Source organism: Heptranchias perlo, chromosome 1 (assembly GCF_035084215.1).
Source record: "Heptranchias perlo isolate sHepPer1 chromosome 1, sHepPer1.hap1, whole genome shotgun sequence".
NCBI lineage: Eukaryota > Metazoa > Chordata > Chondrichthyes > Hexanchiformes > Hexanchidae > Heptranchias > Heptranchias perlo.
Window position 1 is genome coordinate 118,185,049 of NC_090325.1, and position 16,541 is coordinate 118,201,589.

The window sequence follows — 16,541 nt, forward strand, 5'->3', positions numbered from 1 at the left end:
AACAGCTAGATTTTCAAGAAATGGATCAAAGATACATAGAAATTCAGAGGTTACAACACAGAAACAGGCCATTCAGACAACAAGTCCATGGCGGTGTTTACCCTACACGTGACCAAATAGTTCGCAAAGCATTTACCCACTCTGTTCCCATATCCCTTCAACCCTTTTTCCTTCATCCACCTATCCAATCGCATTTTGAATTTTGACAGTTTCTGCCTCAACTACTAATCCTGGAAGTGAATTCTACATGCTCACAATTCATTGTGTAAAGAAGTACCTCCTTCCCTCTTTCCTAAATCTCTTACATTTGATCTTGCATCCATGGACCCTCATTCTTTACCTCTCAACTACTGGAAACAGTCTGCTTCTAACTACTCTGTCCCATCCTTTCATAATTTAAAACACTATCACATCATCCCTTAATCTGCATTGATCTAATGAAAAAGACCCAATTTTTTAAGCCTTTCTTTGTATTTATATTTCCTCATACTAGACAGCATCCTAGTGAATCTGCGTTGTACCCTCTCTAAAGCCTCAATATTCTTCCTATAGTGTAGAGCCTAATACTGCACATAGTACTCTAACTGAGGTCTTAGGTTTCATAACGGCTCAGCATTATCTCTTGGCTTTTCTATGTATTTCTATATTCTATACCTCTTTATGATAAAACTTAAAATTCCATCAGTTTTTTTTTAACAGCATCATCAACCTGAGGTGCTGCCTTTAATATCCTGTGTACCTGTATCCCTAAATCACTCTGCTCTTCCATAACAGCATATAATTCGGAGTATAATGTTACTCTTTTCTTTTCCAAAATACATCACTTACTGAAGCTGAATTCCATCTGCCACTTTTTAGCCAATTCCCCTATCTCATCAATATTGCTCTGCAGATTCCTTTGGTCTTCTAAAGAATTAACAATACCTTGAAGAATTCTGAGGTTTGTCAAGCATGATCGTTCTTTTTGAAATCAGTGTTCTCTACTTCTATTTTTTCTTTATCTAGATATGTGGTAATTTCATTCTTCTGACCCTAACATTTTCACTATCACAGATGTTAAGCTAACTGGTCTGTAACTATCCGGATTACCTCGGTCTCCCTTTTTAAAAATGGGTACTACATTGCCCACTCTCCAGTGCAACTATACACCAAATCTTTTCTATCAAACCATAAACATTACCAGAAGAGTAATTGTGGAGGAATTTGTCACTGCAAAGCTGATTTTGTAACTCTTACATATTTAACATGTTTCACTCTAGGTAACAATAATGGTGTGTTTTGTGAAGGTGGCAGGGATGAAGAGGAAGCAAAACTCTATTCACCTGCAATTGGGTGGAGTTAAATATTTTTACACCGTGAATAGTGATACCTCCACCGTACAGCGGGCCTGACACGCACGCGCGAGACTCGCATTGTCGTTCAAAATCCAATCACGGCCCGAAAGCCATGAATGATGCAGGCATCTGCGTCGAGCCTTCCGAAACTCACTGCCATTCAAAAGCAAACACGGCCTGAGAGAAAGATGCAGCTAAAAGAGATAGAAGAGGGCACCAGGAGAGGAGCAGAGCGGGGGAGCGGAGGGGGTGAGGTGAGAGGAGCAGAGCGGGGGAGCGGAGGGGGTGAGGTGAGAGGAGCAGAGTGGGGGAACGGAGGAGGTGAGGTGAGAGGAGCAGAGCGGGGGAGTGGAGGAGGTGAGGTGAGAGGAGGAGGTGAGGTGAGAGTGGTGGGGGGGGAAAAGAGTAGGAGGTGAGAGCATGATGCCTGTATAAGGTGGGGAGAGGAGGACATGATGCATATATAAGGTGGGGAGGCAGGGAAGAGGGAGAACATGATCCATCTCACCATCCTCAGACCTGGATCACATTTTCTCCCTCTCTCCCTGTCCATCTCTCCTCTCTCTTCTCCCCCACCCCCCTCCCCACCTCTGTTAGACCTGGATCACATTCTCCCTCTCTGACCTCACTGCTGTAAGTGACTGGAATTGATTTTGTGCACATAATTTGTATGTAACTATCTCTCCACCACTCATTGCAATTTGCTGGAGAAATATTCAATTTGTATTATGTAACTATCCTACACTCACTGCATTTTGCTGGCGAAATCACCTTGCTTTTATCCGGAGATGTTCTGTTTGCTGTAGTTTGTAGAGATTCTTTTTAAATAGACTCTGTGGACTGTTTGCTGTACTTCGCTGTACAGGCTCTGCTGAGTAAATAGACTGTTTGCTTTGCTGTTTGCTGAGTAAATACTTTGTTTGCTGTAAAATAGTCTCTATTTGCTTTGAGTCCCTGCTGTAAGTGCCGCCCGACCTCCAACTCATTGGCTGACGCATTGGTGTCAAAAGACGTTCTGCTAAAGTTCAGGCTTTTCCAAAAGCCGGTTCTCACGTTTATGGCTTAACAAGTATCTATGTGCAAACAGCTTCTTACTTACTGAAATCCATGCCTCCATATTTTGCTGTTTATAGGTTAACAAAGCCCAGGTATAGTTAACCCTGAATCTTGGTAAATTACTTAATGGAGAACATGTGAGATGCCCAACATATTCTCCCATCACCTCAGAAGACAGAAAAATACCATACTACTGGGCTGCAAAAAGACTAAAACTATTAATAAATAATACAAACAGAAAGCTAGGCAAGATATCAATAAATCAAATTTACCCTATACACAAACTGAGTTGATTGTTTTAAACAAAGATGGCATTCGCAAATCTTGCAGCTTCTCTCAGCACATTTTTAGAAACTGTCTCTGATAAATGGGCACGATTATTTCTTATAGTCAGTAAATTGAAACTAAAGATCTCACAAAAGCACCTGAATTGTTACTATGGGCTCAATTTTCAAATTTAAAAAACGGGTTGGTTGGGGGCGGAGCGGCATTGAAAACTGCCACCATTTCAGACCCGCCCCAATCCACCTCCAACCCGCCCATTTCTGGTTTTCACCGGGGCGGGATGAGGGCTCGGTGACCAACCCAGGAGGCGGTTCGGAGGCTTCGGACCTCCATTTTGCACTAATTCCCGATTTCAACCCCGAGGGGGCCGGGATTCCCGAGCCTTCTGTTTTACGCCTCGTGAAAGGAGGAGAGAAGGCCCGAGACTAACAGGTAGGTGCCTAGAAAAGCACAGCCTGTGGACCTGGAGTGCTTCCCCCAGGCCCAACAAGCCTACCTGCACCAACCCCCCAACAATCGCGGACCCCCGACCCCAATCCTCCCCCTCCGACCCCCGATCCTCCCTCCCCCTCCGACCCCCAATCCTCCCCCTCTGGCCCCCCCCCCACTCCGATCCTCTGACCCCCGACCCTCCCAGTCAATGATTGCGGGCCCCCGATCCTGACAACCCCCCACTAAACTGACCCCCAATCCCAACCCCATGACTCGTGACCCCCGTGCCCACCCATGCACCCCCATCCATACAAACAAAGACTTACCTGAAGATGTCCTCTCCCTGGCTGGTCTCCCGTCCGACTGAGACCAGTCTGTCAATCAGCCGGTCAGTCGGATGGGAAACCGACAAAAAGACATCCTTACATCAAAATCGTAAGGACGTCCTGGAAACATGTACTAATGGATTTCCCAACCTCAATTTGACCCCCCCCCAGCCCCCTTCCTTGCTCCGTTTTAAGATCACCCCCTATGTCTTTACCTTAGCAGATCAAGGAATAATGGCTTTAAACTGTTGGCATCCAGATACAGAACACTCTGCTTATTTTGACATCTGATAGCAACTGGAAATTACATTTTACAATGGCATTCATTAGCCAAAGTATATATCTTTGATGATTTTTCAACAATAAGACATTGCCCCCATTCTTGGTGACTAACCATCTGTCTTCCATTTTGAAGTTTAATGGAGAAACTGCAGCTTCCCTTTCAACAATAACTGTATAGAATATAATGCAAGCTCTTACATCTGTCATACTCAATGCTGGGGATGGAACATTTATCCATCCAGTATCAACTAAAAAAATCCTAAATTAAGTACAAGTCAGATTATAGCAAAATACAACTACCACTATTTTTCAATGTACCTTAATTCAAATTCAGAAGAGTGCCTCTGTTGTATCAGAGCAACTGCCACGTCAACCATGTTATTTACGGTCTAAATCAGAAGGTCAATTAATGGTGGATTATGGGTTTAAATCCAGGTCCAAGAGTTGAAATGTGCCACATATTTCCAAAAAAAAAAGACTGTAGTTGCACCATTCTTTTTCTGGTGATTTTTTGTGCTCAAGGTGAAATATGTCAGTGCAAACAATGGAACTTACACTTCGGGCAATGAAGTTGTCATTTTTCCAACTTTGTGCTACTGGCAGGGAGCTTCATCTGCCAGAAGCACATACTAGAACATAAGGAGTCTATTCCCAAATGGTCAGAAAAATCATATGCACTTAAACTTCCAATAAGTGCTCCCAGCAAGTGAGGCTTTCTATTGGAATTGCGAAATGGGAAAATTACATCACCATTGACAGCATTAAGCACTCCCAGAAAAGGTATAGCAATACCAAATGTTGATTAAGGGCTCCTCTACCTGTCTCAACAGCATCCATTAACTGTAACCTCAGAAGAACATCCCCTATTGCACTAGTATGAAATGTTTCCGTTTCCCCATATCAACCATACTTATGGTTACCCTGAGTAAGACTAGCTATTTATTGCCCAATTTACAAGCAATTTATTTTTTTTGCTGTGGGCAGCATCTATTAGAATGTAGGTTGGAATTGCTCAACTTAATTTTCTCAATTTAAAAAAAAAGGTGAACAGCCAAGGGCCAAGGCCATAATACAGGACACCACAGAGAGCAAATCAGGAATCAGTGATTAGGTAATGCCAAGCTTTAGATTTAAAAGCCTGATGATGAGAGGAAGTAAAGATTAAAGTAAGTAAAGAGTCTGGTAAAGAATTATTTAGTAGGATGCTGTGAAATGAATGTTAATTTCTACACACTGGGTTGCAGGGAGGAAGAATATACACAGCAACATTTGCAGCTTACAAAAGGAAAAAAAGTCAAGTTCAGAGAAGCACTGATCATAGTAGTATCAAGAAAGACAAGAAAGGTTGGATGGAGAAACAGATGTTGGAGACTAGAGGTGAGAGAGGGATTGCCTATCAGGCCACAAGCTTTTTCTTGTTTACTGTCCAGGATACAAAACAGATGTTAGAAGAGCTGCCAAAATGTGGGAGCAGTATTCAAATCCTGGATGGACTTGGGCTTTAGGGGGAGTTGGGGGGCAGAGGGGAAACATAGTAGAAATGATTGCCACAAACATTTAGAGGTAGCTTTAATAATGGAGGTTAGGGGAGATAGTGAGGCCTCAACTATCAACAGATAAACTAGGATTACAGTTGGTGCCCAAAGAGTTTTGCTTAGAATCTCAGCACCAAAAAAACTTTCATCACAACAGGTGGTTAAAGAATATTATGCTAACCCAATGAGCTACGAAATCCACTTTTATTTTTCTCATTTTATTCCCTCTTATGTTCCTTACATCACATAGCAATTCTCCAGCTTGGTGGGGGGGGGGGGGGGGGGGAAACAGGGTGACAGAGGAAGGGGGTTAAAGATATAGTAATAAATTTCATACACTGCAAACTAAATAGTACCTTGAAGATAACCCCGATAGGGCCTTATTGAATACTTCTGGAGTGCTGTCATTGGAGAGTGGAACATCAGGAATATCTGAATCAGGTTTCAAGTCTGGATCGCCATCAACTTCCAGCCCTGCTCTATCGTCGACATCAATCTCCTAGATTATAAAAGCAAATAAATTAATTGACAATATATTGTACAAGGAATCAAAAGTTTTTTTTAAAAAATAGCATGTAATACAATTCAGAATTGTTCAAATCTGTAGACCGCTTGGAGATTAGACTGTCCGGCACTATTTAACTATCTTACATGAATGTGCAGCCATGAGACTATTTGGAAAAAGCCAGCCAGAGATTTAATGACCTGTGAGCTCAAGGTTAAGGAGAGGAAGATTAGGAAAATTAATGCATGGGTGCAGTTCTGGTGCAGAAGATAAGGGTTAACATTCTTGAAGTGAATTGTGGAATAAGGGAAGGCTATATCGAAGGGATGGCTTTCACCTGAACCGAATAGCACCAAGGTCCTCGTGAAGAGGGCAATGGGACGGTACTGTTAGTAAAGGACTCCATCACAGCTAGAGCATAATGTGCTACGTTAAGACAGAACCCAATTGCATACAGTTAAGAAATAGGAAGGGAAATGGTACAATATCTCGGGTGTGCAATACAAGTCACCAAACAGTGGCGATCATATGGAGATGGAATCTGAAGACAATTTAGAGAGATATGCAAGAAGAACAGGCCAGTAATATTGGGTGATTTTATCCGTCACTAAAATAAAAGACAATCTTTATGATCAAAATAAGGAACAACTTTTAGAAATGCTACAATGGCCGACATTCATACAAATCTGGGATCCTAAATTATTCTTAGAATTAAATAAGCTTGCTGAAGTTATTAAAAATTGGTAATGCATGGTCCGACATAATACTGTCCTCCAAGGAAACTAGGTGGCACAGTAGTTTAACACACTGGGCAAGTCTTTCACTTCTGGGACCTGAGCTTGAAACCTCAAAACATTTTCTTTCTATATTGACTGTATAGGTCCATTGTGAAAAGAATTTTGGCCAATCCAGGAGCATCACCAGGCGTACCTAAAAATGAGGTGCCAACCTGGTGAAGCTACAACTCAGGACTACATGCATGCTAATCAGCAGAAGCAACATGCTATAGACAGAGCTAAGCGATTCCACAACCAACGGATCAGATCAAAGCTCTGCAGTCCTGCCATATACAGTCGTGAATGGTGGTGGACAATTAAACAACTAACGGGAGGAGGAGGCTCTGTAAACATCCCCATCCTCAATGATGGCGGAGTCCAGCACGAATGCAAAAGACAAGGCTGAAGCGTTTGCAACCATCTTCAGCCAGAAGTGCCGAGTGGATGATCCATCTCAGCCGCCTCCAGATATCCCCACCATCACAGAAGCCAGTCTTTAGCCAATTCGATTCACTCCACGTGATATCAAGAAACGGCTGAGTGCACTGGATACAGCAAAGGCTATGGGCCCTGACAACATCCCGGCTGCAGTGCTGAAGACTTGTGCTCCAGAACTATCCACGTCTCTAGCCAAGCTGTTCCAGTAGTGGTGCCCCTTAGAGGTCGGTGTTGGGTCCACTGCTCTTTTTGATATATATTGATGACCTGGACTTGGGTATACAGGGCATAATTTCAAAGTTTGCAGATGACACAAAACTCAAATGTAGTAAACGGTGAGGAGGATAGTAATAGACTTCAGGAGGACATAGACTAGTGAAATGGGAAAAAACCCATGGCAGATGAAATTTAACGCAGAGAAGTGTGAAGTGATTAATTTTGGTAGAAAGAGTAAGGAGAGAGTACCATAAACTAAATGGTACAATTTTAAAGAGGGTGCAGGAACAGAGAGACCTGGGGATGTATGTACACAATTCTTTGATGGTGACAGGACAAGATGAGAAGGCTGTTAAAAAGGCATACGGAATCCTTGGCTTTCTAAATAGAGGCATAGAGTACAAATGCAAGGAAGTTATGCTTAACTTTTGTATAGCACTGGTTAGGCCCCAGCTGGAGTATTATGGTCAATTCTGGACAGCACGCTTAAGGAAGGATGTCAAGACATTGGAGAGGGTGCAGAGATTTACTAAAACGGTACCAGGAATGAAACACTTCAGTTTTGTGGAGAAACTAGAGAAACGGAGGTTGTTCTCCTTGGAGCAGAGAAAATTAAGGGGAGATTTGATAGAGGTGTTCAAAATCATGAAGGGTTTTGATAGAGTAAATAAGGAGAAACTGTTTCCAGTGGCAGAAGGGTCGGTAACCAGGGGACACAGATTTAAGGTAACTGGCAAAAGAACCAGAGGAGAGATGAGGAGAAATTTTTTCTACACAGCGAGTTATGATGATCTGGAATGCACTGCCTGAAAGGGTGGTGGAAGTAGATTCAATAATAACTTTCAAAAGGGAATTGGATAAAAACTTGAAGGGAAAAAATTTGCAGGGCTTTGGGGAAAGAGCAGTGGGACTAATTGGACAGCTCTTTCAAAGAGCCGGCACAAGCACGATGGACCGAATGGCTTCCTTCTGTGCTGTATCATTCTATGATCAAACTACTTCAATGTTCTTCCCTCTGTCAGAAGATCAGGAGTGAGGACACTTGCTTACGATTCTACAGTATTTTGTTCCAATCATAGCTCCTCAGATAAGGAAGCAGCCCATGACAGACTACAGCAGGACCTGGATAACATCCAAGCTTGGGCTAACAAGTGGCAAGTAACAGTCACACCACCTAAGGAATGATCATCTCCAACAAGAAAAGGTCCAACCACCTCTCCCTGACCTTCACTGCACCATATGAGTCTCCCACCATCAACACTCTGGGGAAGTGGGGACGGAAGAGGAGAAAGGGTAAGCAAAGACCAGAAGCTTAACTGGACCAGCCATATCAACAATTTGGCTACAGGACAAGGGCAGAGGCTGGGTCCTCTGAGAAGTGGCTCACTTCTTGACCCCTCAAAATCTCTCCAGCATCTACAAGGCTCAAGTCAAGAGTATGATGGAATACTCACTGTTTACCTAAATGGGTGCAGTTGCAACACTGAAGAAGCTCGATACCATCCAGGACAAAGCAATTTGCTTGATTGACACTTCTGCTACTGAACTCAATATTTACCCCCTCCACCACGATCATACTTTAGCTGTATTATGTATGCACTATCTACAGGAGGAACTGCAGTACCTCCCAGCCCCGTGATCTCTACTACAAAGAAGGATACAGCAGCAAAATCACAGGAACACTATCACCTCCAAGTCACACACCATCTGGAATTAGACATACATCATTCTTCCTTCATTATCATCACCAACTCAAAATGCGGGAATTTTCTTCTTAACACCATTGTGGGAATGCCATCAGCACAAAACCAGCAGTGGTTCAAGAAGGTAGCCCCCACCACTTTATCAGGACAACCATGGATGGGCAATAAATGCAGCTTTGCCATTATTGTTCCATCCAGTGAGCAAATAAAAAAAAAAGTAGGCTCCAAATAGAGGCCCAGAGACACATGGAATATGAAATCTGCCACGGGTTAGTGAAGGGAAGCTGTATTGTAACTGGCACTGGGCTGTATCATGAATGCCCATGTTCTAGACAAGTCCTGACCAATAGAAATCGCTGATTAGCCACAAGTGTGGCTACAGCAACGCCTTTTTAGCCTTGTGCACTAAATTTTAGTAAAAACACACTTACATACACTCACAATACAGGTAAATGTAGTTCACATGTGTATATTTACTTAATAAATTCTGCCACTATTCAGTGTGAAACTTTGCAGTCTTTCTCTTTCACCAAAGTTTGGAATTCTGCCATGTTTATAATACGCAGTACCTCTTAGTGCAGCTCTGAGAATGCTGACTCACACAATGAGACATGCCAGATCCGCCACTGCTCTCCATCCATACCACAGTTGGATGCTGCTTGCCCTTTGCCATGACATGCCCTGTTGGAGCTGCTCGTTATTGACTGGGCTTGCTTTCTTCTGCTGGTCTGGAGGGGTTATTCCGACTGCTTACCATTTCATCACAATGGCAGCTTCCCTCGCCATACAATGTTGCTGGTGTTTCCATAGTGCTGAAGTCTAGCATTTTTACCCGTGTTACACACCATTTTAGCAAATAACCAAATCAGCAGTAACCAAGGAAGTAAAGCACACACAATCGAAAATTTGCCACTTCGCGCCTATACTGCAATAAGTAGTCTGTCTAGTACTACCGTACCTGATTTTCTTCCAGCTCAGTCTTTCTCAACAAATTATTTTTATTTTGATTGGCAAGCAGTGGAAATAGTTACAATAACGGTATTAAAATATATTCACATGCAGTCCAATTGGCTCTATATTACATAGTTCACCTCCATTTACACACCTGTGATCTACATAAATTAAGTTACATCAGCAGACTGCAAATCTGTGTCTGATTTGGTAAATGCAGGATTTCACCTATATAACCAATCTTTTAAAAAAAACACAATAAATACTGGATAGAAAGCAAGAAGGACATTATTTTTCATCCTTTACAATGAACTGCAGTCAGTCTTAATTAAGCTGTCCTGCATTAGTCCCAATTAAAGCTTTATTTAGACCTAATCCCAATTGCATAGCCTAGTGTAAACCTCAGTCCCAGATGAGAACATCCTTACAGAACTCCGAAACCCAATAAGGTGACGTGTAATTCTGCTACTTCCAGTAAACAAAAACAAATACATACATCTCTTGTCTGAATTAGCCATTCCGCTATCTTAAGTGTTCAATAATAGGACATTTAGTGCATAACCATTGATGTTGTAAAAACTGTGAGACAGGGTTGAGGTTTTTGCTTAGTTATAAATGAAAAATATATTTGGAAAAATCTGAATGCCCAATTTTGCACCATCATCTTGTAACTGACCGATCTCCAGGAAGTTATGAGTTATTGTCTGTTAAATTTGTAAAAAAATAATTTTCTCTAATCCTTTGCATAAGGATTATGTCCAAACTATGGCCCACACTCCAGGTCTGGTTCATGAGTTCGGGATGAGGCCCACAAAGTCCCTGTCTGAATCCACATAGTCTGTTCTATTATTTTAGCTGCTGTCAGGTTTGTCTTTTTGAACTTGAGACTAAAAGGTTGCTACCTCACTGGTGCAAAATGGGTGTTACTTTTCTAATTCACCAGGCTTGGAAATCTCAAAAAAAAAACTGAACAGGACGAAAACATAGTTTTAAAGCATGCAGCCAAGATAATCTAGCTCAGAGACAAGGGTGAGAAGTACCAGTAACACGGAAATGTATAGAGTTTACAGCAAGGAAACAAGCCATTCGGCCCAACCAGTCCATGTCAGCGTTTACCCTCCATGCAAACAAATAGCTCAACATAGAACCAGGAGGACCAACGATGCAATCAGCAAGGAGGGCAAACTGAAGAGCAGCAGTGGAAGAAGGAAATCCAGGAGTGCCAGCAGCAAAAATGTGAATGGACAGCAGGCAGCTGGGGAAAGAGGAGCAAAGTTGATGGTCTTTATACTGCCTGCTCTGAGGATTTTTATTTTTATTACTATTTGGAAAGTGTTAGATATCTACCGTATCCATTTGTTCAACTGGGAAATAGCCAGAAAAGTTCCTATTACAACATGAAGCGCTCCTCAAATCTGATGTTTTGTATTGTAATAGCTGATCTTGCCTTCACCCAACCGCCACAGGCTTGAACTCTTCAGCACAGGTCAATGGATAGCAAGCAGGAGCCCCGACATCAATACCTTTATCACCACATTGGAGATCAATTAACTCTGGATAACCAAGAGATTAACCCCGATACCGTCCTGGTCTGTAAAACTCAGTACAATTACCACTGAACCACATTTTAATGTAAACTACAATCACTGGATTCCAAGGTAACAAAAAGCTACAGCAGTGGCATTAAATTCTGATAACTTCTTGCATTAATTATAAACAGAGCTTCCTTATCTGATGAACTAGTTCTTCCATAGTACCATCAGCATGTAACTACTCTGATAGCAACTGCTACAGAGGCCTAAATATTTAGATAAAAGTTATCCACCTATATCCTTTGAATCCTTAGTCTATATTGCCCAGTTGTGTTGGCAGAAAAACTGGCAATTCCTAAGCAGTACTATGTTCCATACTTTATAGACCCAAAACTTTAGAATATTTAAATATTGGACATAGCAGCTCTAACAGTACAGCTTTAGAGTCTCATACCTGGGGCTCATGTTTGAATCCCAGCCTCATGCAGTCACTTGTTCAGTCATAGTTTTGAATGTGTTTAGCCAGGCTGCCAGGTGGTACAAGACCCAATGAAGAGTCCTCCATTGGGCAAAATACTGGAGGAATGCTAGCACCTGTGGAAATGCACCCTAGGATGATATCACTGCCTTCAGAAAAAAGGGAGGAAAAATAAGAAAAAAGGATGCCTCTGTAGTTCCAGTTTATTCATACCAATTGAATAAAATTGATAGGCAAATTAACTTAGTCCAAAATGTTTTTTTTTAAATTGCACAACTGGAGGCCAGCAATCAGTGCCCAAGCACACGACATGTAGACATCCGTCACCATCTACCACGCCCCCATTCCACCTATAATGCGTGCAGGAAGCATAACTGAAGTTCCGAAATCACAGTAATAATCAAATGCTGTTGGTAGTGCATCAGCAGATGCAATATAACACTGCTAGATATCTCCATACATAAAAAATAAAACCAATCAGAGGTACATGGCAGCCATCTGTCTCGAAAGATGATGGTGTAAGTGCCAAAGCAACTCAGTTACTTTGCCATGCTGCAACGTGAGTGGCTGAAGAGTCCAATTCTCAAGCGACATCTGCCAAAGATGGTGCAGGCATAAGACACCTAGTCAGATGATGAAGGTCACACAGTATTAACTCTTGAAACCTAATGTGCTTTCCTCTTTGCTTTTTCCTCTCTCTCACACACCTCTCTTCAGCCTCTGACTCCTTGATGCAGCACAGGCCTCCAAGTGTGGCCTGTTGTTAGCCAGATCGACCCAACTTGCGGTATCAATGTTAAAAATGTTCAAATCCCTCTTGCAAGTGTCTTTGCACCTGAGCCTAAGTCAGCCCAGCAGCTTTGAAGCATCTACAAGTTCTCCATACAGGACATCCGTTGGAATATGCCCATCTTCCGTCCGATATAGACGATCAAGTCACTGGAGGAGTCTATGTTTGAGATAAGCTGTTAGACTTTGTAACTTAGCTTCGAATACTTAGGAGCTTTATCTTCCCACTTGATATTTAGACAGCAGGAGTGGAAAGAGTTTCGCCTTCTTTCACGCTTGCTGTAAGTGGTCCAGGTCTCGCTGCCATACAACAGCATGCTCAGGATACAGGTTTGGTAGACCCGTATCCTGGTGTTCAGTGGTAATTTCCTATTATTCCACAGGCGCTTAAGTCAATTGGCCAAATGTGGTTGCTACCTTTCCAATGCAAGAATTTAGATCATCTATAGATAAGTTATACAATACCATCGATCCTAGGTAGAATAACTTGCGTACAATCTCTAGCATAGTGCTGGCTATTGAAACTTGTTAACATACCTTGTGCTAGTATCACAGTGATAATCAAATGGTATACTGTAATTGATGGTTAGTCCAAATTCATTGCAAGCTAGCAAAAAGCTATTGCAAAGTTGTTTAAGCTCCACTTCAATGTGTGTGTCAAACACTGCATTGTCGGAGAAAAGAAGTTCCCTTATCAACGGGTGTTTAATCTTGCTTTTTGCTCTTAGGCATGCAATATTAAAGAGTTTTCCATCTGATCTTTTATGGAGTAACCTCACCTTCCACACTAGAGGAGAAAGCATAAGAAGCGCATACCTCACTCCCACAACATTTTCAGTTTGGACACTTCATTAGGTACATTTTGCAGTAAAATGTATTACATTCTTTAGTGACAATTGCAGAAGTAGGTATACCGTAAAATGCACCAAATTTTGCACTGTTTAAGGGCTAGAGAGAAAACTTGCTTGTAGAGAAGTAAACTGAACCCAATGTCAGTAGAACCTGCAGAATCAATTTAGTGCAGGACCATCAACCAAACAGCCCATAAGGTTGCTGTGCACCAGGAGGGACAAGCTCTCCTCCCAATTTCTATGTCAGCGATCCCAAGAAGCGTACAGGCCAATCTGGAAATCTAGCAAAAACTGACCAGCAACTTCAAAATAGTTGCCAGCTGAAGAGTAGCTCTGACATGTGAAAACAAGTAATTACATGTACTTTGTAGGTTAAACTGCAGATATACCCAACATTACTTGTATTGGAGAAAAAAAAATACATGAAAGCCTGAAGAGGGAAATCCAAATGGTGCAAGCACAAAATTGGTGATACATTTCTATGGAGATCCAGGGAAACGCTGCCTCCAAAAATAGTTGGACTATAACCTGGTGTTGTAAGATTCCTTACATTTGTCCACCCCAGTCCATCACCGGCACCTCCACATCATGTCCAAAAATTTTGAATTTTTAAATTTAAAATGATGCATTTGGATACATTCTAAACATTTCTATATTTCACAATTGATTGTTTATCCTGTTTGAAAATTTAAAAAATCTAAGTGATATGTAGATTTTTAAAACAGCCCAACAAGAGCATCACTTCCCCAAAAGTTACCTCAAGTCACTCTCCCCACCCCCAAGTTCAGAGACACCATTCTCCATCCAACTCCTTAAGCAGTGCAAAATTTGGTGCATTTTACCCTCTCAGAGACACTCTCCCCTCCTCCAACCTTCCCAGTTCATACTAGCACTCTTCAACCTCTATCCCCCTCAATTCAACTTGGCATAATTCTTCCATCTCCCTCCACCCCCATCCCCCCAACCTAGTACTCTTCTCACCGCCTGCATCCCACGCATTCAAGCTAAGACGCTCTTTTTAACCTCTAACCCCCTCAGTTCATGCTCCCACTATTCTTCCTTCCCTCTTACTCCAACCTCAAAAAGCGTCTCCCTCCAAGCCTCTGCTTCCTTCCTTGACATTCATTTCCCCCTTCACTGTATCATTCCCATTTTCCTCTGTGCTACTTCGACCTGATTTCTGCCACAAATGGACCAGACCACTCTCCCCTCCTGTTCCTGAGAGGCAGAGATCCCTTCCATCAAGGGCAGCACTCAGGGACAGGCACTAAGGCCCCAAGGCCCCAATATTACCAGTGAGGCGGGTTGGCAACTGGGGGTCGACTGGGCGCGTGGGTATCCCGCCCAGTAAAATCTGTGGGTTCCCCACACGATCGCGAGTAAATTGAAGCCACTTACCTTGGCTTCCGGGTTTCCCATTGGAAACCTGCGCAGTGGGCGGACTGCGCACCCGCATCACAGGCTGTCAGCTCAAGGAGCCCTATTTAAAGGGGCAGTCCTCCAATGCTGCTCCTGCAGCAAACAGCCAAAATTACAGCATGAAGCAGCCCAGGGGAAAGGCTGCTTCCAGGTTTAATGATGCCTCACTCCAGGTCTTACTGGATGGGGTGAGGAAGAGGAGGAGAGAGATCATCTACCCAGAGGACGGGAGGAAGTGGCCTGCCTCTGCCACCGAGAAGGCCTGACTCGAGGTGGCAGAGGAGGTCAGCAGCACCAGCAACATATCACACACCTGGATATAGTGCAGGAAGCGCTTCAATGACCTAACTAGCTCAGCCAAAGTGAGCACACTTACTCATTCTCCTACACTCCGTCTTCCACATCACCACCCCCACCCCACAACTCCTTCTACACTGCCAACACTACTCTATCACATCACTCCTCACACCCACTCAAACCTCATCCTCAACTTACCTGCACTTCCTCACCTCCCCAGTACTCATCCCACCACTACCACTCAACCCAATCCTCATACAATCTCATGGCTCTGTCTCATACTCACCCTCTGATGCATCTCTTTCACGGTCACCCTCACCCAACCTGCCACTACCTCTGCTGCAGCCACAGGGGATGCATAACGTATGAGTAGTAGGAAGCGTAAGGCAAAGGTTTTGTGAGCACAAAGGGGATGCACAAGGGTCTTTGACGGTTTGTCATTTTTTTAAATAATATTTGATTTTGGTTCAACTCACATTAAATATTATATTCTCACCACTACTGCCACGTCTTGACCATTCTTGAATGGCTTGTGCAATAAGTCCCTTTTACGAGGTTCTCCATGAACACCCACACTTGATGCCACCCTTTGGGTCACCCTACAGTGGCTGTATGTGTAGTTGCACGACTATTTTGTGCAGGTGCCTGTGGCGCAGCACTGTGTTGTGGAGCTCCTCGTGGCAGAGGTGGACGGCATGCCTGGCGAGGCTGGTGACATTGCTCGTCCTCGGATGAAGTGATGAATGCAGCCATGGCGCCCCCCATCCTGACTGTATGAGTTTGATGGGGTCCGCAAAGTTTGCACAGCAGAGTTTAGGGTATAAATTAATAATTTTGAGTGGAAAGACAAAGGTGTTGCAGCCAAAACTTTATCTGAAGTGACAGAGTGCCCTGCTGCAATAAATGAGGTATTCCCCCCAACTGTCAAAAAATCCTCTGCATCTCCCACTGGCTGCTGACTGAAACACGTCTGCTCCAACAGGGAGCGTTTCCCACAGCACAGGAAACACGCTGAGGATCCATGAAAATTGCACCCCTGCCAAAATCTCCTATCAATGAGGTCTGTCAAGTACCCCAACTAGGTAAGTAAGTATTTAAATTGTCATCCCGCTGGCTTTAATTGCCGGTGGGAGTCCCGCATGCGGGAGCTGCGTGCGCACCCGAACGTGTCAATGGGGAACCCAGAAGTGGGTGGGTTGAAGCCGGGCTCTGGACTCGCTCCAGGATTCCCCGATTTTACGAGCCCCTCCGCCCCCAACGCACCCACTCGGCCATCCTAAAGTCGACCCCTAGGGAAATTTAGGTCTGATGTCAGGAAACCCTTCTTCAAACAAAG

At 43.3% G+C, this 16,541-nt stretch overlaps 1 protein-coding gene across 1 annotated transcript in view; it reads right to left on the bottom strand.

Annotated features, from left to right (window-relative positions):
- Positions 1 to 16,541, bottom strand: part of cds1 (CDP-diacylglycerol synthase (phosphatidate cytidylyltransferase) 1) — a 90,775-nt gene that overhangs the window by 59,337 nt on the left and 14,897 nt on the right. Inside the window, exon 2 of the mRNA XM_067990536.1 lies at positions 5,607 to 5,749. Coding sequence (XP_067846637.1) covers positions 5,607 to 5,749 — 143 coding nt within the window. The remainder of the gene's footprint in view (positions 1 to 5,606; positions 5,750 to 16,541) is intronic.